The sequence below is a fragment of the Peromyscus californicus genome, unplaced genomic scaffold (genome assembly GCF_007827085.1).
Source record: "Peromyscus californicus insignis strain IS unplaced genomic scaffold, ASM782708v3 Scaffold_15__1_contigs__length_86483966, whole genome shotgun sequence".
Classification (NCBI taxonomy): domain Eukaryota; kingdom Metazoa; phylum Chordata; class Mammalia; order Rodentia; family Cricetidae; genus Peromyscus; species Peromyscus californicus.
In genome coordinates, this window is record NW_026294447.1 from 51,582,930 (window position 1) to 51,607,389 (window position 24,460).

General features: G+C 51.5%; 1 protein-coding gene across 2 annotated transcripts in view; it reads right to left on the bottom strand.

Annotated features, from left to right (window-relative positions):
- The window catches only part of Itpk1 (inositol-tetrakisphosphate 1-kinase), a 142,424-nt gene that overhangs the window by 28,439 nt on the left and 89,525 nt on the right, over positions 1 to 24,460 (bottom strand). For both annotated transcript variants that reach the window (XM_052738829.1, XM_052738830.1), the window contains exon 4: positions 13,116 to 13,233. In XM_052738829.1, coding sequence (XP_052594789.1) covers positions 13,116 to 13,233 — 118 coding nt within the window. The remainder of the gene's footprint in view (positions 1 to 13,115; positions 13,234 to 24,460) is intronic.

Genomic DNA, 24,460 nt, shown 5'->3' on the forward strand with positions numbered 1-24,460 from the left:
CCCAGGAGTGAATTTCCAGGTTTGGGGGTTCACAGAATGGACATTTCATCGGTTCTTCCACACTGTCCCCCAAAGGGTGGAAGTACTACACTGTGGTACCGACAATGAATGACCATGCCCTCCCAGCCCAGGCTGGTCCCCTCTTCAGGCAGTATCTTTATGCAAGGACAGGATGGGAAGTGTGGTGAGGAATCCCATGCCCTCTCTGTGATCATTCTGAGGCCACCAGGTCTGATAGGGGGTGAGGCTGGAACAGAGGCCTCAGGCAGGACACAAGATACCACCATGAGCAAAGCCCTGGACTTGCCCCGGGGCTGGCCAGGCAGCCTTCTAGAGCTTGGGTCCCTGCTCAGTAGTCTGGGGTGACAATAAGCCAGCCTTGGACACGTGCAGGAGCTGTGGCACAGCTCAAGGAGGAGGAAATGTTCTGTGTGTGACACCGAAGATACAAAGCCAGCAGGCAGAGCCTGGTGGTCTGTCCTAACCCCCCTCCAGGACACAGAGAAGGCACACTAGGCTCCCAGGAGGGAGGTCAGGGCCAGGAGAGCGCCAGCAGTTCACAGTCCCAGTCGGCAGAGCGATGGCCTACTCCCAGGAGAGGAGGCTGCCAAGGTGCAGCAACCCAGGCTGGAACTCCCTGTTCAGGCTGTCACTTCTAATTACAGACCAGGAAGGGCTCCACAGGAGGCCACATGTGACCAGGCCTACCGACCAGGCCTAGTGGTGACCGCACAGGTTCCGGTCCATACAAACTCTGCAGGCTCAGTCTGATCTGGGCATTCCCCCCCGACTCCCGGGAGCTTGGGTTTCACAGACTTGAGCACAACAGGCTGTGGCTGCACCCCTGTAGACCAGTGAACTCGCAAATGAACAACCCACCAGAGTGGGCTCCCATCGCCCCTGCTCTGAGGGAGGAGGAGCCCACACGAGGAGTGGGTTGCCACAAGCTCGGCTATGTGCCTCAGCCAGGGCCTGTCAGAGCTGGGTTTGGCGTTGCTGTCTCCTTCTCCCAGGGTCTCTGAAGTACGGGAGGAAGCGGTTTCATCCAAAAGGGATGATGAGGGAGGAGTCTGTGGTGCTGGTGGCACAGAGGTGAGACACAGGATCAGGCACTCACCCAACCCTCTGAGAGCGAGCGTTCACACAGAACCAGGTCGAAGGCCCTGGACCCTCTGCATGTGCTGGCCCTAGGGCATGGCCTGGGGAATGACTGCTTGCCACCCAAACCACTGCTCTTGTCTGGATGACCTTGCTGTTCACACGGGAGGAGACGTCTCCTGCCGTGTCCGCCCCCACTCATGACACAGCCCCTGCTCCAACTTGACTGGGCCTCCCACAGGCCCAAGGAGGCCCCAAACGGCCCCTCACAGGTTCACGGAGGCCCCATACCACTCAAGTTTGCATCCCAGCTCCACCTCTCACCTATTAAGAGCCCATCTGGAACTTTATTTCTCTGTACCTCCGTTTCCCTACAAGGAGGCCAAGACAAAAACGGTACTCACTCCCCTCCCCAGCATGGGGAAAATGCATTTTAAATTATGAGAGGGACACAGATTCACCTCTTTGCCGTCTTTGCTTCAAACCCTTTCTATTTGGTAAGAAACTGTTAAGGGTATGGCCCAATTCTGTTGCCTGGCTTGGAGGGCCTGTTGCCTCACTGGAAGCTAAAGAGGTGCCCTGGTTCGAGTCCTGGTTAGTACATACCAAGAACTGGTTGTAGCGTTATTATTGTTATTATTGTGTGCAGGTGCGTGCGTGCGTGCGTGTGTGTGTGTGCGTGTGTGTGTGTGTGTGTGTGTGTGTATACACCTACATGTGTACACATGGTACTTGGGGGCACAGAATCATTATTCGGTCTTCCTCAAGTCACTCCCCACCTTATCTTTTGAGACACGGCCTCTCTTTGATATCAAAACTCACCAACCCAGCAAGCTCTAGGGATCCACCTGTCTCTGTCTCCTGCCCCCAGTACCAGAGTTAAGGCTGCACACTGTTGCGCCTGCTTCTATGTGGGTGCTAGGGATCTGGCCTCGGGTCCTCACACCTGTGAAGCACACTCACTTTGCACACTGAGCCACTGTTCCAGCCCTGCCTCTTCTATCATTATCACCCTAGGCTGCCACAGGTCAGCAGCAGGAGTGAGCCATGTTGGAGAGGTTCAGCAGAGTGGATCAAATGCTGACTCTGCCCCATAGAGCAGGGATGGCGGATACACTCAGCGCAGATATGCTCAACACAGACACCAGCTCAGCACCAGGAGACTGTGGAGGCAAAGCCATCTCTGGGAAGAAGATCCCCCAAAATAAAATGTGACAGTGATAAGCATTACCTGAGGCCCCAGAGCCAGCCCTAATATTACCACCTGTGCATCTAGCCAGGCCACCGCACTTACCTGCCCTCCTTCATCTGTAAGACAATTATGTCACTCATCTCTCTGCCTGCTGAAGGGACACAGGAGGTTTCACCCACACTGGGCATTTGTAAACTGCCCAGAAGACAGTTAGGTAGCCCTGTTGCAATGTGATGGCACCCTCTAGAGGGCATCCGGGATGCCCCACTTCAGCTCACTCAGCACCATATCATGTAGGCCTGCCCTCTTCTAGGACAAAAGAAAGGGCGGCCATGGTGACCCCAGCTGGGACTTCTTCCCAGCTGTATCAGGAAGTTGCTCCCTGTGAACATCACCCATAACCATCTTCTCTCCACAGAATCCTCTGCCCCAAACCTGTGGCTCTCTGGCATCTCACACCTCCCAGCGATGCCTCGCTACTGTAGGTTTCCTTAGCTCACTTCTCAAGCTCTCCCTACTGAGGTAGCTTACACTAAAGGACTGTGCCCAGTTCCCGAAGTTCACATGGAAGCCCCAATCCTCTCAGCTCGGGGCTGTAGGAGAGAGGGTCTCTTTAATAAGGTATCCAGGTAAAATGAGGTCACCGGAGTCAGCCCTAGTCCAAGAGAACTGGTGTCCTTAGGAGCTCAGAGCTGAGTGTGGTGGTACAAGCCTGGGACCCCAGCTACTCAGGGGGTCGAGGCAGGTGGATTACCAGCTCAAGAGACCCTGCCTCAAAATTTAAAAAGAGCTGAGGTGCCAAATGATAAGAACACATGCTATCTTGAGAACTATTTCCTATACACACAGTCACTATAAGTCCTAAGAGGGCAACTGGCTGGGGTCATTTGGAGCCACTAGGGGATGAAGGGAGCATTCCACAGTGGCCACAGCTGCTGCTCTGCTCCTAAGGATTCAGAGGCCCTGAGGCCTCGGGCCCCATCACCCTCCCTACTGACAGCTACAGCCCAACTTGGCCCCCTGGCTACAGGTAAGATACTGGAAGGGGATGCCACTGCAGCTGTGGGTGCAAGACCGGAAGAGACAAATATCCAGGGTGTGGCATTTCCAAGCAGGGGCCAGTGTGGCCCGAGGAAGCATGCCACAGGCAGTTGGGTGAGAGGTTTGCCTCCAGACCATGCTGGTGACCTGAGTCCATCTCCAGGAGCCAAGCAGCTATTTGCACCCGGAATGTTCAGAGCCCAGGAGTGAAGGAGCCAGACACCGGCTGGGACAGGGCCAGAGACATTCCTGAACCCCGACCAGCTGCTGGAAATGTGGATTAGCTCAGTGGCAGCTGTCCCCACTGATTTACAGTCCCTCTAGACCCTAGTGGGGCTTCCCCCACCCCCACTCCCAGCTTCAACTCCCAAACTGCAGCAGCCCCCGTGTTTCCAAGACACATAAAACAATGTCTGGAGTGCGCTCTCTGCAAGACACATCCAGGAAGCAGAGATGTTGGCTTGGCCTCAGTGCAGAGACCATGCTCGCACTGGAGAAAATGTATTTTTAAACAGTTTCCTCCGTTCCAAGGGGATCCTAAATAGTCAGTGAGAAAAAGAGCAACAACTCTTTTCTCAATCCCAGAGAAGGAAAAACTCCATGGAGGATTCATTCGAGCAGAAATACAAATGACCAATAGGCACAGGACGAGGCACTGAGCCTGTCTAAGCATGGTATTAAGATGAGATGGACGTCTTCTCCCCGGGACGGGCTGGTGTGATCAGACATAAACTGTTCAAGGGTAATACAGCAAGATCTGCCAACATGAGCATGCTTGGAATCTTCAAGCAAGAAATCCAACTTCTGGGGATAAATTTGTACAGAAATATGCAGGAACATAGTTTAAAAAAAAACACACAAGTCCAAAACAAAACTGGATAACCCTATGTAATCAAATAATCAAATAAATGATGACTGACTGTTTCAAATGCTGGAATATTATGCTGTTCAGAAAAGACAGGCCCACTATCCCTCATTTTTAACAGACTCAGAAACAGGACAAGGCAGATATGAAGGAGGTGCAGGTTGTAGCAGTATATGTGAACATAATCTGGCTTCTGTTTATTTTTAAAAAGTGTATAGATTTCACATATTTCTGCAAAGCAAGAAAGGACTCTAGAATGATGGATTTCAAACTGATTAGTGGCTGCTTTGAAGACCAGTCTGGGCTGGAGAGATGGCTCAGAGGTTAAGAGCACTGGGTGCTCTTCTAGAAGACTCAGGTTCAATTCTCAGCACCCACTTATCAGTTCACAACTTCCTGTAACTCCGTGGGCACTGCATGCTTGTGACGCACAGACTTACACGCAGGCAAAACACCCATCACAAAAATAAATTAATTGATTAAAAAATATTTGAGTCAGCAGAAGGGCAGGTCCTACAGGCTGATAGAAAACTCAAGGAAAGATGTTGTCTATTGCTGGAAGTATGGAGCCTTTGGGGGGCACCCAGTCTGGAATTTTCAAGTGTATTGGGTGGAACAGGTCTCTTGCTAAAAGAGGTAGGGGAAGTGACAACGTAGATGACTAGACAGAAAAAGATAAGAATAGCTACATCTTATTGATTCTAAGGCATGTTTTTCTATATTTTCCATTTGTGAAATCAAGATGGGTCTCATAATAGGGGGCACGTCACAATTCACTTACCACTCCTGGATTATAAAGTATCGGTGCATCTTAATTGGTGAAAGCTCATACCACCCCGGACTGCACATTTACACTAGTGTAGCCATCAAGGCCCTGAGAGGGGTTACTGCAAAGGAAACTGGTAACTCAACACATCTGACACTTTCCCCGGTCCTCTGCTGGGGCTTCCAGAGGTACCAAGTGGAATAAAGAGGTGCGGCACTGGAGTTTCATGAGACATGTCGGCAGGTATCACAGCAGCTGTCAAGACCCTGGTGGTGCTGCGAAGGAAACTGGTAACTCAACACATCTGACACTTTCCCCGGTCCTCTGCTGGGGCTTCCAGAGGTACCAAGTGGAATAAAGAGGTGCGGCACTGGAGTTTCATGAGACATGTCAGCAGGTATCACAGCAGCTGTCAAGACCCTGGTGGTGCTGCGAAGGCCAGGTATGGGATCATGGGGAGGAAGTGTTTGCACCTTCATCCCCACGCAAAGAACCCGGTCCTTTCAATGGTGCTGAATTCTTTAGCAACTCCACCTTCCTTAACCAAAACTTTTAAATGACTTCTTTTCTGGCTAGACTGTCAGTATTTAAAATCTTTCAATTCTGCTTTCTGTTCTCAAGTCTCTTTGTAAATCCCTGTCTCCTGACTCCTGCAAGGCCACAGCCCTTAACATGGGGAACACAGAACACAGAAGGGACACAACCAGCCTTTGGCTACTTTTGGGCCTCAGCTGTAGTGGGAGCTGGCATGGACAGTAACCGCCCCTCCCCCGGGCTGGCCTGAAAAGGCACAGATTGGGCCTGATGAGGGGTAGTGGCCAGCCCAAGGCTATGCTCCCAAGTGATCTGCCCACAGTGTACTCTGGCCTCAGGGTCAAAGCCCTGCTCTCCCTGCAGTAATGTATGGCTGCTCCAGCAGAGAACAATCAGGATTATGTTCCAATAACCATAGAGGGCTGAGATTTGGTAATCAACCACTTGTAGAGCATCTAGTGGGCATCTGGGACCTTCTCTGGTCAGTCACCTCCTATACTTAGAAGGCACTCACTCCTGGGAACACCGCCAGTTGGCAGGGCCCCATAATGGAAGAACCTGGGAATCTTCAAAGCTTCAAAGCCTCTATGGCACTACCTGTAACAGCTACAGAGGTGGGCAGGCATGCAGGAGCCAGAGTACCCTAAGGGTTAGCAGCCAGGCTCAGGAACCCTAGCTAAGAGGCTAAACCCAGACAACATAGATCCTGTCCCAGACCTGCCTCTGTTCGTTCATCCTGGGACCCTGAGTCATCCAGCTCAATGTCCTCATCTCTAAAATGGGCAACCTTCTTCATAGAGTCATCCTGGGAAGAGCCACCACACTGTCGACATACAGGAAGCCAAGTGACTGCCTGAAGCATGGCTCAGAGAAGGTGGGAGTGGGGGTGGTAGCTCCCCTAGGATGGGCAGCCGCACCCTACCCACAACACCCATCTCCTCTTAGGGAGCCATTTTCCAGAGCTCTAAGTAACATTCTTTTCTTTCCTCTTGGTGTCAAGATTACTCAATTTCAATCCTGCTTCCAACCCGCCTCCAAGATGAACCATGATTAAATTCCCATAAAACCACAGGCAGAGAAGATTGCTTGCACCATGCACATCCCTCCCTGGGGAGGCCAGTGTCCGGGACAGGCCATCTGTCACCTCCCCAGCTCATGTGGGAGGTTACAGGAAGAGGAAGGCAGGAAAGCCAACCTTACCCTGAAGTCCTCAGAGCCCTAAAGGAGCCCTCTAGGCCTTTTTCCAAGACCCTTCATATGTGTTATCCCTGAGGACAAGGACACAAATCCACGCCATCCAGAGACACTCAGATGCTTCTCACATATGGCTTCAGCCAATTAGGGAACTGGCTAGAGCCATGCCTGTAATTGCTCAGCCTGGCACAGCAGGGCTAAGCCTTGGCTTTGGGGCTTGTGTCTCTGGACCCTGGCCTTGTGTGGCACAGTGGGTTGTCCCTGTGAGCACTGGCCTTCAAACGCATGCAAAGCAAATCATGGTTTGTCATCGTGGCCTCCTCCCTAGCTCCCCGAGGCCTGCACCAAACAATGTCATGTTTCTGGGAGCTTTCACCTCTAGTTTAAGCTGGGATGAGACTCAGAGTTGCCCATGCCTCTGCCTGAGGGGTGGGAGTGGATACAGGGACAGGTGCAGGTACAGGCAAGTCACCAGGTGACTATCTCCAAGGAGCAGTTATATGAATGAGTCCTGGGCTAGGCTCTGGGTGTGTCGTACAGAAACCTCCTAGCCTCATGCTCTCGAGCTGTTGCGTTGAGGGGACTGCTGTTGAGCTCAGGGACAGAGGCTACACCCCACATTGGCCAGGGGCCCAATGGCCATTCCAAATGCCATTCATCCATGGCAAAGGCAGGTCTCCAAAGGAGGAGCTCACATTTTTGGTGTGTCCTGGCAGATGACTGGTGTTCCCTGAGATTCATGCTAGCCCTTCTCAATTTCAGCTTGGCAAAGAGCTGCCCAAACTTATTTCCTGACTCTCTGGCAGCTCAGCATTCAGCTAGTTCTGGGGGAACAATGTCTTGCAGCTTCCAGAACCTCTGGGTTTGTTCCCTTTGGCTTGCTCCCCATCCTAACAGTTAGATCTCGGGGTGTGATGGCTAAAGGTTCAGTCACCATCGTGGACCATGCTATCAGTGGATGAGGTTCTGAAAGCTGCTTGGGTGGGTGCTCATCCTCCAGGCCTTTACACAGGACAAGAGAACCCCTATTTTGCTTATGCAACTCACACGCTAACTGAGAGTTTGAGCCTGGCAGACATAAGGCAGAGAATGGGTCCTACTTCCCTTCCTGGTCCTGGGAGGACGTGAGCTCTGGGAATGTGAGGCTGAGGCCACAAGGCACTGACTACAAAAAGGTGGTCCAGTGGGCTCTAGGCCAAAGTCCTCCCTGTCACCCTGATACTAAAGGGGGTGGTTCTCCTAGGGAATGTTCTGCATGGAGATGATGGCCACATAAGCATGGATACTGGCCTAGAGACCATGTTATTCTTGGAGAACTTTCCCCACGGGCCACAGGCATCCTCCTTCCCTAGTCCAGAGAAGCCAAACAGCTCTGCAGCAGCCTCTGCCAGCTCTGGCTCCCCTGAAGGCTGGGTTCTCAGAGAACAGGGAGGGCCACCTCAGCCTGGGGGTACTGGCAGCTTAGGAAAGGCTAACCAAGCCCCTACTCTCTACACAAAAGCCCTGTCGCTTGCATTGCTATAATTATCTGAGGGAATTTCGGGGGTAATTATGGTCGTTTACAGCATGCCTGAAAAGGGATGTGTGCCTCCAAGGAAAAGCTGGGTTTTGGGGCACATGCACAAGGATGCATTTCCCAAGAAGGGTCCCTGCACCTGCAGAGGATCTGGAAAGATACAGCAGGGAACCACCAGGGGCACTGCCATGGAACCACCCCCTGTTTGCAAGAAAGGGCTCAGAAAGTCCCAGGTCCACTGCCCTCCAGGAAGAATACAAGTTAGCTTGGTACAGACAATAAGGAAAATTCTGGGTGCAGCACTCACAGCCTTCCCTCAATACTTCCTGCCAGCCCAGAACCATTTGTGCTTTAGGGTACAATCAATGGTTCTCACAAGCCGTGGCAGGCGAGCCCTGCCTGGGAGGACCTACATAAATCCCCCTACCCTGTGGCTTCTAGAAGACAAGGTCTGGGACTGAGGCTCTGGATCCAGCAGAATGGCTTCTGCCTGGCACCTTCCCTCCAGTGAGTGGCCTGTCCCCGGCCTCCCAAGCCTGTCCTGACGTGAGCCACTGGCAAAAGGTCTAGACCCTAGGTGCCCCTCACAGGACACTGGCAGTGACCGTTGGGAGCTGCCCCAGCCACGTCTATACCAATCTCATCTCTCTTGCTCGCTCAAGCACCACAACGTTGCCTGAAAACAAAAACAAAGTCCCTTCTCTCTGGCCTGACGTTCTCCAAGTCCTTCCTAAGCACCACTTGGCAGCTTTCTTCAATGCCCTCACCACGATGCTCATCTGCCAGCCAGTCCATTGCATCCTCAGCCCTTGCCTATCCTGGCTTTGCCCACCCAGGGAGGTCTTTCTCCACAGGTACCTAGGGAAGGAGCCCCTAGTGGGCACGGAGCCCTCTGACATTCCTCTGAATCTGAGTCACCTTGTCTCACTCCCACTCCAGAAAAGACTCTTAGGGCCTACAGCTCCATATTGGATGCTGTAATACAGTGGTTCTCGACCTTGCTAATGCTGCGACCCTTTAATATAGTCAGTCCCTCACGTTGTAGTGACTCCCAACCACAAAACTTTTTTATTGTTACTTCAGAACTGTAATTTTGCTGCTATGAATTGTAATGTAAATATCTGTATTTTTCCCATGGTCTTAGACGATCCCTGAGAAAGTGTTGTTTGACCCCCCCCCCCCACAAAGGGGTCTTGACCCACAGGTTGAGAAATGTTGCTGTAGTGAAAACAAAGAGTGAGCATTCTGAGGTCAGGAAGGTCAGGCCTAAGGCTGGCCTCAGAGCAGTTCCAGGCAGATGAGCCCACTGCTGGCCCTTCTAGAACTTTTGCCCACCAAAGCCCTGCTCAGCAGGGTGAATTATCATTCCCAAGGAAGCCTGAACTATTGGCTTGAGCTTCTCTTCCATCTCGGACAGGGACATAAGCAATGACTGCAATAGAAACCAGTGTTTAATTAGTTCTCATCTAGGAATGAGCTATGAATCAGAGTTCCCATACCCCCTAGATGCCCTAAAGGCTCAAGGGAAGAGCCCTTTCCTGTGGGTGTAATAGGGAATGTCCCAGGTAGCAGCAGGGTCCACCTGGTGCTTGAATACCCGTTCCCTAGCCACTGAATTCCCTCTGGAACACATCCCATGCATCTTTAGTCTTCACTGCTGCATTGTAGGACCAGATTGTCTGCAACCACCCAGCAACCGGCAGGCTCACTACTTCCTGTGCAGGCTGAGGCAGCTTCAGAACCACAGCCCTGCTCCTTGACCACAGGGTGCATGCTCCCACCAGCCCTGAGCTGCCCTTGAAATTAGGGTGTGAGGGCCCTGCTTTCCCACTCATAAAAGTCTTCAACAAGCTCTAAGACCCAATAAAGATGTCTGAGCCCTTGCAGCTATAGCAGAAATAGTGCGAAGCTACTGTTTTAGATGACCCGGTGGGACAAACAGCATACTCTGGTGATAATGTGTTCCCCAAAATATTGTGCACCCTAATAAACTTATCTGGGGTCAGAGAACAGAACAGCCACTAGATATAGAGGCCAGAAAATGGTGGCACACACGCCTTTAATCCTAGCATTCCAGAGGCAGAGATCCGCCTGGATCTCTGTGAGTTTAAAGCCACACTGGAAACAGCATGTCGACATGAGCCTTTAATTCCAGGAAGTGATAGCAGGAAGCAGAAAGGTATTTAAGGTGTGAGGAACTAGGCCTGGTTAAGCTTTTAGGCTTTGAGCAACAGTTCAGCTGAGATTCATTCTGGATGAGGACTGAGAAGCTTCCAGTCTGAGAAAACAGGATCAACTGAGGAAATGGCAAGGTGAGGTGGCTGTGGCTTGTTCTGCTTCTCTGATCTTCCAGCATTCACCCCAATACCTGGCTTCAGGTTTGATTTTATTAATAAGACCTTTCAAGATTCGTGCTACAGCATACTATGTTTCTACAGATGAATTCCCCATCATTCTAACTGCTGCCTTGAGGATGAACCACATTATCCCAGGTTACACAAAACAGGCTAAGTGATTGGTCTAAGGTCACATGGGCAGCTGGAGTCAGATTCCAATCCAACTTCAACCTATCTCCCTCCATGGCCTGTTTACTTAGCTCCATGGTGGCACCTTCCACAGACCCTCCCTCCCACCCCCCCCCCTCCGCCATACACACACATACACATCTCATGGGCAGGGTTAGAACATCAGATGAGGCTGTGGGCCTGCCATCTCCTTCCACCAGCTAGCCCTTCTCTCATATTTAATGCTACTTATCCTTTATGTGATCAGTGTCCAAACACTCCTTCTCACCTGGGGTTTTGGACCCATCTTGGAAAGCAATGCAAACCATCCAGACCCAAAGAAGAAGGTTGCTGGCTGCCTGCCTTCAGACCCCACAATAACTGGTAAGTAGTGAGTATGGGGCACCAGGAATGAAGCCTCTAGACTCCTCCAGGACAGCCTCGGCCAGCTCTTCCCCAGGACAGACTCCCCCTCATCAATGTTCCTAGCAGGACCTTGACTGCACTGTGCACCCTCTGGTCACGGTTGTAAAAGGCAAGCTTAAGGGCAGGGGGATGAAGAGCCACTGGGACAGCTGTGTGTCTGCTAACTCTCAGGCCTCTACTGTGTTTAAATACAGTGTGTGTCTCCTCCCAAGGTCCATGTGGTTGGATGTCCCTAAGGCTGTATGTAGTATAAGAGGGAGTGAAACCTTTAAGCAGCATTTCTTTTTTTTTTTTTGGTTTTTCGAGACAGGGTTTCTCTGTGTAGCTTTGCGCCTTTCCTGGAACTCACTTGGTAGCCCAGGCTGGCCTCGAACTCACAGAGATCCGCCTGGCTCTGCCTCCCGAGTGCTGGGATTAAAGGCGTGCGCCACCACCGCCCGGTTTAAGCAGCATTTCTTAATCTGTGAGTAGTGACCCTGCGAGGCAGGTCCGAATGACCCTTTCATGGGGTTCTCCAAAGACCACGGAAAAACACAGATATTTACAACATGATTCATAACAGCAATAAAATTACAGTTACGAAGTAGCAACAAAAATAATTTTATGGCCGGGGGTCACCACACATGAGGAAATGTATTAAAGGGCGAAGCATTGGGAAGGCTGAGAGCCTCTGCTTTAAGGGGTGGGGGCTGTTTTGTGTGTGTGTGTGTGGGGGGGTGTTCCTAAGGTCAATGGGACTCAGCAGTTTTCACAGGGGGGTTATTATAAAAGAAGCAAGTTGGGTTCCGCTCAGCTTGTGCTCATGGTTCAAGACATAACCACCTGCTGGTTTCCATCTGTGTTCCTTCCTGCCAGTCACCTGCCATGAGGTAACAGTCAAAGGACAGCCCTGCACTGCCCTGCTTGGACTTTACTTTCGAAACTAAGAGGTAATTAAACCTTCCCTTTACTCAGATAGCTTAGCTCAGGTACTTCGTTATGGTGACAAAAAGCTGACTAACTAACATAGGCTCCGTGACTCATCTGTAAAATGGTCAGGATCACTGTGCCCAGCAAACAGCGCCGACAGACAGAGCATGAGAGGCTTCCGGCCGAGCACATGGCGCTCACCCAATACGTGGATGCTCCTCATTCATGACTACTTCTGGTCCTGTCCCCCGAACTGTGCTCACTAGTCCCGCCCCCACAGAAGGCCACAAACATGGTCTATAGAGGGGCAGCCAAGGGGAAGGGCTCAGCAGCCCCTGGGCCAAGGCAAAGAAAGAACCGTTGCTTAAAATGAAAACGAAATGCCTCAGCAGGGAACACTAGGGCAGGGAGACTAGGCAGTTACCTTTCACAAGGATCTTTCTAGAATGTCCACCTCACAGAAACACACACCTTGAAAAGGAAGTCTGCACTCTTTGGGGGCTGCCCTGCTTCCTGTGTGGTCAAGTGGGATAGAGAGACGAGACTTCTAGGTAAGAGCCAGCAGTTGGCAGAAGCTATGCGGTGAAGAGGAGGCTCCGCCCAGGGGACAGCATGTACCCCATGATGTCCAGCAGCAGCAGCAGCAGCAGCAGCATCACTGTGCATCTCTCTGCATTTGATTAAAGGCCCCTGGTCTCCCACTGTCTCCTTTGCCCTGTTATATAACTCTACTCCACATGAGCGATTCGGCACACACTCCTGTTCCCTAACCACAGTGCTATCAGGCCACCTCATCTCCCCGCAGGGCTTCAGCACAGCAAAATCCTTTGCAGCACTCAGAACCACTCTCCTCAAGAGCATCCTGTGGCTTGCGTTTCTTAACCCTGGTTGCAAAGGAGAACATAGGTCCTCCTTACCTATGATGGCTGCCCCCCCCCCCCCCCCGAACTCATAACTTCCTGTGTCAAAGTGCTCAAGACAAGAATCCTTGTCCTTCCTCAGACGTGAATAACCTGTGACCCGAGGTGTGCGGGCCACCCGTCGGGAGGCTGAACCACATGTGTCCATACCTTTCATGTAGGCCTCAATCTTGCGGATAAGTTCATAGGACTTGGAGCGGTCTAACAGGGTCCTGATGGCGGGGAGGGGGTCCAAGACGATGGTCTCAGGGTGAGCATCAATGTACTCCTGAAAGAAAGGCCCACTTGTGGTTAGAGGAGGAGGCTGTCGCTGTAACAAGGGCAATGAGGAGACTATGCGCCCACAACCCTCCGTGCATCTGTGGCTCTCTTTGTCCTCCCCCCATTACATGACTTTGGTTAAACTAATAAAGGGCCCAGAAGAGGACTTGTGACCTTGTATCTGTCCAATCAGAGGCAGGCTGGAGGTTCTTGCTGGGACACTGGGACAAAAAGGGCTTCTCTGCCTCATGAAGGAAGAAACACAGAGACGGGGTATCTGTGAGTAGGCACAATGGGAATTTAAGCAGAGGTATGCCTAAGGCCTGAGCTCAGAAGAAAAGAGTAGTCACAGTCTGATGATGTCATGTGTCCCTTTGGTAAAAGCTCTGCCTGACTCCAGACCTGGTCCTTCTGCTCAGTACGCTCCATCAGAGTTCCAGTCCAGCCTCCTGCACCAACGGATAAGGACTCCAAGCAGGGCAAGGAAGAGAGGAAAGGTGAAGAGATTCGTGGAGAATTCGTAAAAATGTGTGATGAACAGGACTGTGCCACTTCCTCCAGCCGTACCACCAAGCGCTCAGCCTTGTCAGAAATGTGCCAGTCAGGACTTCCTCTTCAATATCTAGCAGGTTTTTGATGGGCATTACAGAATCTCAAGGGAAAATGGGGGTGGGGGAGTCGGCCTTTGAGGAGTCTGGCATCATCCTGGGAAAGAACAGTAACTCACATGGGAGACAAGATGCTATAAAACAGCTCGGTAAACTAAAGACAGAGGGGCTGGGGAGAGGGACCAGCCAGTGAAGGGCTTGCTGTGCAAGCACGAGGACCTGAGTTCAATCCCCAGGCCCAGGTAAAAGCCAGGCCCGGCTGCTCCTGCTGTGACTCCAGCACTAGGGGAGAGGAGGCAGGCAGATCTCTAGGGCTTGCTGGCCACTCAGCCCGTCCTACTTGGCAAGTTCCAGGTGAGTAAGGGAATGTCTCAAAAAACAAGTGGACAGTTCCAAAGGAACTACACTTGAGGGTGACCTCTAACCTACACACATACACAGACACATACATGCACGCACACACACCTACATGTACTGAGACACACGCATACACACCCACCAAGAGACAAGAAAAGCCACCCCGTCCTGACTCCAGGAGCCCCAGGCAGAGTGAGTCAGAGCCACTTGTTGACATATGGAAATGAGACCTGTCCTCGCTGGCTCTTCAAATTTATAATTTGAAGGACGTAATTACAAGAGGCTGAAGAGGGCTTCATTAAAAAGGCTTGGCTCGAGGAAGACCCTTCCCCAGCACCCGTGAACATGCACCTATTTGGAAATGGGTCTTTAGCCATTATCAAGTTAGGATGCAGTCATACTGAGTATGGTTGAGGATGGGCCAGATCCTCCCTTGGCCTCCATGTGGAACTAGCCCTACTAATATCCTGATTTTAGAATTTTAGCCCCCAAACTGTGACAGAAAAAAAATCGCTATTAAGTCATCAGCATACGGTCAGGACAGCCCTGGAAAAATAAATGAATGAATGGATGGATGGATGGATGGATGGATGGATGGATGGATGGATGGATGGGTGGGTGGATAAATAAATAAATAAAGAGATCACACAAGCTTACTTTATTACTGCTGCCTTGAAGCCAGCCCCACCCTGGTCCACAACACCAGGCTGAGGTTAGCAAAGGTCACAAGGGAAAATACCCACAATGCTGCTTCTCTAGTAAGCTTTATCAACACAAAGAAAGAACCATTGAGCTTTTTAAGAGAACCTAGTTTTGTTCCTAGTATCACTTTGAGAGCATTTGAGGCAAAAACCAGATTCATACTCACTCTGTCTCAAATAGTCCTTCCCATGAACTCACACAGAATTTCCTTTCTGTCCTCTCCCATGAATGCCTAAATCTCCCTCTCTCCCTTGGATGTGTGCCACCTGGGAGGCCTGTATGTTGGCACCAACTCTAGTAGATTCCAGTCACCTACTCACTCCTGAGACTGACTCCCTTTGCCCCGTGGCTGCTTATACAGCTACCATGCAGATCTAAGAAGAATGGCCATTAGGCCACACCGCTGTGCCCACTACCACTCTTTCCTAGTCTCAGCTTACCTGAGAGCTGTTCCTGAGCCCTGCTTCTCCCATGAGGGTTTCTCATGGGCAAGCATCCCTGCTGGTGGCCTTTCCTTCATCGGAGCATGATGACACACAAGCCCACCACTCACTAGGTCCCCATCCCGCTCACAGAGACTTACAAAACGTGATTCTACAGATACCAGTGTTGGGTGGCTTGCAGGTGCAGCAGATATACCAGTGAAGAGGAACCCCCACACCTGGTTCCCAACTCCATGGTCTTAGCCAGCTCTGAAAGTCTCAGTCAGTCCCTCAGCACCTGGTAGGCAGAGACAGGCAGATCTCTGAGTTCGAGGTCAGCCTGGTCTACAGGGTGAGTTCCAGGACAGCCAAGGCTACACAGAGAAGCCCCATCTTGAAAAACCAAAAAGAAAGCTCCAGCCCCTCCAACCCCTTCCCACTCTACTGCTTCCAGAAGCAGCCTAATGTGCCAGGAAGAACATGTGACAGGCAGCCAGCTACTGGGCTTCTCGGGGTCTCTCAAGACATACTGCAAATGACCCTGAAGGTTCTTGTACAGATGGCCTTAAGTTCCAGGAGTTTATTGGGTAGAGAAACCCAAGGAGCAGAGTTTCAAGGCCACATGAGGCTTCCCTGGAGAGAGGGGCAGGTGTTTGCTGGTAGCACTGCAGGGGACAGCAGGGCCACATGCACTTGCTGTCCCAGACACTCCCCACCCAGTGACTGAAGCCACCTAAACACGGACATACATTTCTTCCCCTATGCCCCAACAAAGCTCATGCAGCCCCATGTTCCTGCACCGGGACAGAGACCTTTAAATAGAACCCAGTATCACCAAGGCAGGAATTTAAGCCAAAATCACAAGAGAAAGAAGCCACATGAAACTAGAGAGGGAAACGATCTGACAAGCAGGGGCCAGCACGCTTGGAACCGGGATGAAAGCGGAGGTGCACACAGAAGAATCTCTGCCCAGGCGAGCCCATCTCTCTGGAGACGGGAGCAGGGCGAAGGCTTTTCCCAGCTTCCCTGCGATCACAAGTACATTTTCCTCCAAGCTTTTCAGCTCCTCTATTGTATGGAGGGCTGCATGCATTTTCCACAAGTCTCTTAGAATTGCCAAACAAATTGCTGGAAGAAAAGACACAAACCATCTCCATGGCAAATGGTAAACACCCATTCCCTTGGAGAGCTGGCCTGCCAAGAGGGACCAGAGTGAGATCCTGAAGTGAACAGGGGGAGCCTGGTCTTTACACAGAAATGGATAGCCTGAGCCCAGTAGGGTCAGGAGGAGGCAGAAAGTTCCACTGTTAGAAGGGATAAGGAGGCAGAGGCAAAAAAGGTGCCCACTCAGAGCACAGGTTGATCCGGGACCGCGGGATAATGCCATTAGGGGCTCTGAGGGGTGTGTGTGGGGAGGGGGCGGGGGAGGAGGGAGACAGTTTTCCCTCTGCAGTTTGAGACAAATCAGAAGACTGGGAGAGCGCCAGCTGTACTATATCTCTGCAGTCCCCTGGCAGGGAGACAGGCTTTGCTCTCCAACAGAAAGTGCCACCAGAAGCTCCAAATTCAGATCCTGACTGTGTGTTATAGCTAGTTTTTGCCAACCCAATACAAACCTAGAAGAAGGAATTCTCACTTGAGGAATTGCTCCCACCAAACTGGCCTGAGGAAGCAACGTCACATCTTGACTGCTAACTGATGTAAGAGGACCCATCCCACCATGAATGGTGTTATCCCTGGGCAGCCGAGCCCGGGCTGTCAAAGAAAGGTAGCTGAGCGAGCCATGGAAAACAAGGCAGGAAGCAGCACTCCTCCATAGTTCCTGCCTCAGCTTCCCTCGATGATGGATGTAACTGTAAGCTGAAATAAACTCTGCTCTCCTCCAGCTGCTTTTGGCTACTGTGTTTAACACAGCAAGAGTTGGAAACTAGGGAAGATGTCACATCTTCCATGTCTGGAAGAAAGACTCTGGAATCAAGTCTGTGGTCCCCTGATGTGACCAAAGCTTTGGATAAAGAGTCCCTCTAGGGAGCTGCTGGGGTCCAGTGACAATCAATGCATAGAGTGTGAGTAGAAACAGACAAAAAGAATGTTCTGCATTTTGCAACATGGGACTCAGCAAACCTCTGGGCTCACCCTGTCCCTACTCTGAAGACCCTCATGATTACTAGCTCTGCACTGGGGAGTTGCCCCAAGAGATCCCAGGCTCCCCAGGACACATATGAGCACAATCCCACTGAGGGTTCTCCCAGAGAGATGCCTGTAGATGATACCCACCTGTGCACTCAATCCAGCAGGGGCTAGCATCCAGGGCTTCATTTGGCTCTAGGAGGAGACACACTGGGCATCTTGGACATCTGGGTCCTAACCACTGGTCCTAACCACGGGCTCCTGGGAATCGGGAGGTGTGTGCTTCAGGAGCACCTGACCACCAAAGGGACGGCAGGAGTGACTCCCCATCAGAGCTGAACTGACTGCCACAGAGCTGTCGAAGACTACTCTCATGGGAGCCTTTATGAAAAGGAGGTGACCTTGGGCCTTCTCGGCGTCATCTTCCTCCTCTTAGTTCCTCTGAGAGTCACAAAGGCTGGCCTTCTTATGCACTCCTCCCATGCTGGGTGAGAGCCAGGGGTCTTCTTGTCACCAAAGCATCGGTACCATGATGGACCTGGACTCACGTCCAAGGTGAATTACTACTAATATACTTATTACACACGGGTCATAGGCACGCTTCTCTCACACCCACCCTATCAAGGAGGTCCTGTTAACAGCCCCTCTAACAAAGAAGCCAGGGCTCAGAGCACCTCAGTGAAAGAAGGTCCACATGAGATCCTGACTCTGATACCAGGCAAAGAAAAATGGCACAAGAAAACCTGGCTCCAGGAAGGACAGCTCAGTTGCATCTGGGCCAGAACCATCTAGCTCATTCCTAGGAAGCCTTTCGAGTGTGCTGCAATGGGGCTATGGCTTGCAGCCTGATGGTTGTACAAACTAAAATACTCCACGCGGCAGCATGAGCCAGATAATGCCCACAGGAAAAAGATACACAGGGAGGCTACCTCCTCTCTCCCAGTGTGGGAGTCCTGTAGATCGAGAAGCAAAGGAAGATCCCTTAGCCCAGCCCGTCTTCTCAGGAAGGAAGTAGTAACTATGCCAAGGTTCCCAGCCCTGGATTAAGTCTAACAAATGAAGACAGATGCCCTTGGGAGATTGCATTAGTGAGTGACAGTCCAGACGGGTGATTATGAGGAAGATTCACGTGGCACAGAGCAAGGGGCCCTGTGCAGGATTCTGAGGCCCAGGACTAACACAGAGCTGGACAGGGCAGTAATGGAGACATACTGAGGTGTAAGGAGACCACACGGAGGGAAGACAATGGGACTCCGGGGGGTGGAGGAGATCATGCTGCGAAGAGACAGTTTGGTTCTGCGGAAAGGGAAACCTGGCCTCAGGATGCCAACACCATGTGAGGATGAAGTCTTCGGCCATAGCATAAAGTGTTTATTGGAGAGGACAAGTGCTGGGCCTTCTGGCAGACCAGTTAAGGACAGTAAGGCCATTCAGTGTACAGCCATCAAGAGAACAGGGTGGCCTGCAGGATTGCCTCTGAGTTCCTGGTGGCCACAGGCTCCCGGCCCTCTTCACCCATTGCTTTGTTGGCCTGCAGCTGGGACCCACAGTCAGAACCCAGAGCTTCTACCCTGGAACTTGCAGAGAAAAACAGGTCTCGGGAGCTCCTTCAGTCTGCAGTGGTGCTGCTGAACTCAGGGAAGGCCAGGGGTCACTCGGGAGGGGACACTGAGCTCCTCGCCTGCACATGCAGCCTTCCAGCCTTCTAGTTTCCAGCAGGCTCCAGCCGTGCGAGAACAGGGGGGGGCTCTTGTTACCAGACGCTCCAGCCTGGCATGTGGTGCTGCAGACAATTACCCAGCGCCACACGCTTTGGGCAAGTGGACCAGGCAAGCTCAGAGGTGGGAACTGCTCTGCCAGCAAGTGTGCACCTACTCATGTTACCAATCCCTGCCACGGGCAGCACGTGGGGGGGGGTGGACAGTGTGCTCTCTCTTCCCCTTGGACAGCTTGCAAAGATGGAAACGGTACTTGGTGGTCAACTCAAGGTCATCAGAAAGAGGTCCTGCATAATGTCACTTGTCTTCAAAGACTCCCTGTTATCACAGGTCTTGTCTTGCTTCCTCCTGGTCCTTACCCTAACTGGAGCTGTGTTCCGTTCTCTTCTATTAACGTGCTTTGTCTGCGACATTCCTGAACACACACACAGGCACATGTCTGGGCTCAGTCCATGAGGCATGCACTGTATCTACCTGGTCTATCTAATTTATTGTGGTTTCTGTAATTTTTTTTTTATTCCTGGCACACAGCAGGTACCCAATTAGGATTTGCTGAATGAATGAATGACTCTAGTAGTCATTTGATGACCGACTGATACTACAAATCAGTGGAGAGATTGACAATGGGGTAGAGAGCAGATCTGGGGCTGGGGGTCCGAGTCTGGGATGCAGATACCATCCACATAGACATGCCAGGAGGGGCCTCAAAGGATGATGACCTTATTCTTCTTCTGTCCATCCCAAGAAGACCAGCTTCACACTTCCTTGGCTTAACATGATTCATTTACATGAGGTCACAGGAAGTCAGCCACTCTAGCTTTACAACTGTAGCCCACAAGGGTGGCACAGACGCAAATCAGCATATAGAATCCCCACATAAGCTAGGAGCACAGAGACAGGCACCACTCTGCCCCGAGTATGGTCATGAAAAGAAGCCAACAGGACCCATCCTCAAGCCCAGGGAACAGACCTCTTTGAGGCTTTGGTATTCACACCCACGAACAGAACCAGCTTTCCTGACCCCAAGCTCTCAGAGTTGCCAAAACCCTCTCCTAAGAATCACAGTGTGGGGGGCTGGGTGGTGGTGGCGGCGCACGCCTTTAATCCCAGCACTTGGGAGGCAGAGGTAGGAGGATCTCTGTGAGTTCGAGGCCAGCCTGGTCTACAGAGATAGTTCCAGGACAGCCAGGACTATTATACGGAGAAACCCTGTCTCGAAAAAAACAAAAAACAAAGAAACAAAAAAAAAGAAAAGAAAAAAGAAAAAGAAAACAAAAGAATCACAGTGGGAGCCGGAGAGATGGCCGTTCAGAGCTTGCAGAGGACCCAAATGACAGTTCCCAGCAGCCATTCCAGGAGGCTCACAATCACTGGCAACTGCAGCTCCAGGGAATCCAACGCCCACTTCTGGCCCTGTGGGCACTGCCCTCCCAAGCACAGACACACATCTAGACATAAAGATGGCAAGCAGCATCCGGAGGCCTAGCTGGTCCTCACAACAGGGAATGTCTGAGGGTACTCCTGTATCTAGCAGGTGTAGACCGAACAGGTCACTAGACATCCTGGCTGGCATGGGACAGGTCCCAACAACAAAGAATTACCCAGTTCCAGATGCCAACGGAACCGCAGCTGAGACACTGTAAGATAATGAATACAAAAGCTCTTCTTACAAAGACTCTAGAAAATATTTCTTGGTGTTTGATTATCTTCGAGGCAGCATCTCACAATCTTCCTCTTTTAGTCCCCTGAGTATTAGGGTTACGGGCATGTAACCCCTGTAACAGAAAACATACTAAGAAACGTTTTTGGGTTTGTTTGTTTGTTTCCTTGTTCATTGGACTTGAGACAGATCATATATCCTGTCTGGCCACAAAGTCACTATGTCATTAAAAATGACCTTGAACTGGTTCCTCTGCCTCCAGCTCACAAGTGCTGAGGGTATAGGTGTGTATCATTAGGTTCTATAATAAACACATTTCTAAAGTTCAGCATGCACCAAACCTTGAAGTAAAATATTACCTGTCACACGTCAGGGCTCCGGTCCTGGGCAGTTGAGTGGTAGTGCTTAGGTCTTCTTCCCACAGTAGGCAGGGGACAGGGACTGGGGGTGAGTAGGGGGAGTGCCTGCTACCAACCAAAGGCATTAAATGGTGTTCCCTCCCTTGGCAGAGAGAGCAATGTCCAGTTTCTACCGCTTGGCTCAGTCTAAATAAACAATGGGCAAATTGTGTGGCCATCTCCACCATGGGAGGATTGGCCTTGTGACCCAGACTTGCAGTTATTGAGGTTGGCCTCATGGTCACCCCAGTACTGAGTCTGCTGCTCTGGGACTGAGATGGGCCCAGTTTGAATCCCTTGGCTTCTGCCAGCCTGTATTTCATCAATGCATGGCACCCGCTGGGTCCGAAGCAATCCAAGCCACTGAGCCACTGACCCTCCAGCCAGCTGAGGGAAAGGGAAGGGGTGTCCACTGGCTACTGTCCGAAGTAAGGCCTTCAGGCACATGTGAGAAAAGTATAAGCTACAACCCTGACCTGCTGCTTTCCAAACGGCCCTGGGCAGGTGACAATTTCCATTTTCTTGCCTGCAAAATGCATAACTAATTCTACTGTCTCAATGATGGAGATGAGGAAGAGCTAGAGAGAGACAAGCCGGGACCCAGGCAGTGTGTCCACATGGTACGTGACTAGGCCAAGGCAGCCTCTGCGGTAGAGCTGCGGTGACAATACATGGTCTTTGCTGGGTCCCATGCTCTGACTGACCCCAGAGGCCACATACAAGCCAACAGCATCTCAACTTAAGACTGTTACACAACTTCTTGTGGGTTTAGATGCTGGCTTCCTAATGGGGCTGGAAGGCCAAAAACAAGAAGACCTTTGTCCCCAGCCTTCCCCTCCATCCTCCAGTGAGACACAGACCCTCTGCTAGTGGCTGCTCAGCTCTGAAGGCTGTTGGGTTTAACTCCATGCTTGTGGTGCTTTTACATCTGTACCTGAGGGTTAGGGTAGGTTAAGCTATAGCTTGGGAGGTGTCAGTCACACTTAGGAACCAGACAGGGTTGGTCTCAAGGTCACTGTCATAAGTACCATCCAACATGCTCCCGTGTGCCAGGCAGGATGACTGGGATCCACACGGGCTGACTGGTGAAGGGCAGAGCCAGGGACAACAGCCAAGTCCCCCTGACCACCTCCTCTCCCTGACCCTGACTCTTAGGCTAAGCAAGCTCCCATTTCCAAGGTCCCCTCACAGGCATGCCTCCCACTAAGGGACACTTTCATAATCACTGCCTCGTTGAGTCCAGTCACAATAGAGAAGTCATAAGATGGCTGGGGCCACAGCTAAGGCTGGGAGCAAAGTGCTACTGTCACTGTGGTAACAGTGTTACCAGAAGCATGGCTGAGTGCTCCAAGGTGCCACAGGTCTGCATGTGCTGCTATACACCAGACACCAACAAGGAAAGTGATTGATGCCTACCTACACACACACACACACACACACACACACACACACACACACACACACACACACACACAGCCAGCACACACAGCACTCATTCCAGGCCAGGCACTGTTTTAAGCACATAAGCATATATTAATTTGTCTAATGCTAACAAAAACCTTATGGGCGATTTTAATTTTTAAAGGGAAACGAGTCCTGAGCTGAGCTCAGTCCCTTGCCTGCCGGGAGAACCTACTGAGAGCAGGCCTGAGCTCTGCCACCCTCTCAGCTCCCTGACACAATCAATCATCGGGGACTGCTCCAGCATCTGAGGTCCCGAATACCCAAGAGAGCCTCAGCCAGCTGGCAGGAGGAGTCTTGAACACCATGCTCTCTGCCAGCCACCAGAGGTTGGCAACTCCACCATATTAGAAGCAAGCTGTACCCCCTGCCTGAGTCCAGATCCTCCTGCTTCCTGTCTGCTGCCTCAGAGCTCCTACGGTGACTAAACAGCTCTTGGTACCTGATGGAGAATGAAGGAAACAATGCACGGGGTGGGGTGAGGGGGTGGATACATATTTGCTTCCTGAATCCTTGGGGTGATTAAAATGTTCTTGCCCCAAAACTGCGTCCTGAAGACCCACAGGATGTAGCCAGTGGTGTGGCTTTTGTCTTGTCCTGGCAGCTGAGGGAGGGAACACTGGACTATAGCACACTTGGGGCTGAGCATGGAGCCCTGCTGGGCCTCCAGCATACATGGTCTGTCTTCAGCCCCAATATCCAAGCTCTGGTGACTACCTGGTGTCCGATCTGCTCCAAGTTTACCTTGCACTGTCAAAATTCCTGAACAGGGCCTCTCTCTGCCAGTTAATCTGACCTTATTATCACCATCATCTTACTCCCCAGTCTTTCTGCATGAGAAAGTCCAAGTTCCACAGCCCGGAACCAAAACTCTTTTGAGCTGTGGCCCTGCTGCCCTGCTCTCCAGCCTGCTGGCTCTGGGGCACTTTCCTCCACACAGGTCAGGCAGGAGGAGCACCTACCCCCTTAGCCTCCTTGCCGCCTTCTTCTTCCCTGCTCCTAGCCACCCACTAGAGCTAAATACTCCACCCACCACTGATCTACAGGGTCCATTCAGCACCAGGCTAGATCCTCCCCATGGTCCTAACACATTGTCAAAACACAGAGGCATACTGGAAATGTGCCAGGTGCGGAGGGCAGCAGTGAGAACAAAGGTCCTGGGAGCAGGTGGCCCCAGGAGGGTCAACAACGGAGGAGGAGCTATGAATTTCCACACGGTGGGAAGTAAAGGCCAAGGTGTGGGGAGGGAGGGGCTTGGGACAGGAGCGGAATCTACTATTGGAAGGAAGGGGATCCTCAGGAAGGGGATCCTGGCTGCAGGAAACGCCTGTGCAAAGGGTGGGCAAGAGTCAGCCCTGAGTAGCTGCTCTGGAGGGCTAGTGTGACCAGGAAGAGTTAGGAGGAACAGCATAAGGCTGACCTTAAAGAACGTGTTCACAGCCAGGCACTCAATCCTGCCTTTAATCCCAGCATTTGGTAGGCAGACACAGGTGGATCTCTGTGAGTTCGAGGCCAGCCTGGTCTACATAGTGAATTCCAGGACAGCCAGAGCTATATATAGTGAGAACTTGTCTTGAAAAAACAAATAACAACAGTGTCCAGGAATACTGAAGACAATTGACCTCCTTCCAGATGATCAATATGGAGAGGAAGGGCTGGGGAGTTGGGTGCTCGCCTTACAATGGATGAGAACCTGAGTTCAATCCCGAGAGAGAGAGAGCGAACGAGAACCAAGCATGGCAGCATACACTTAAAATCTCAGTGTTGGGGAGGCAGAT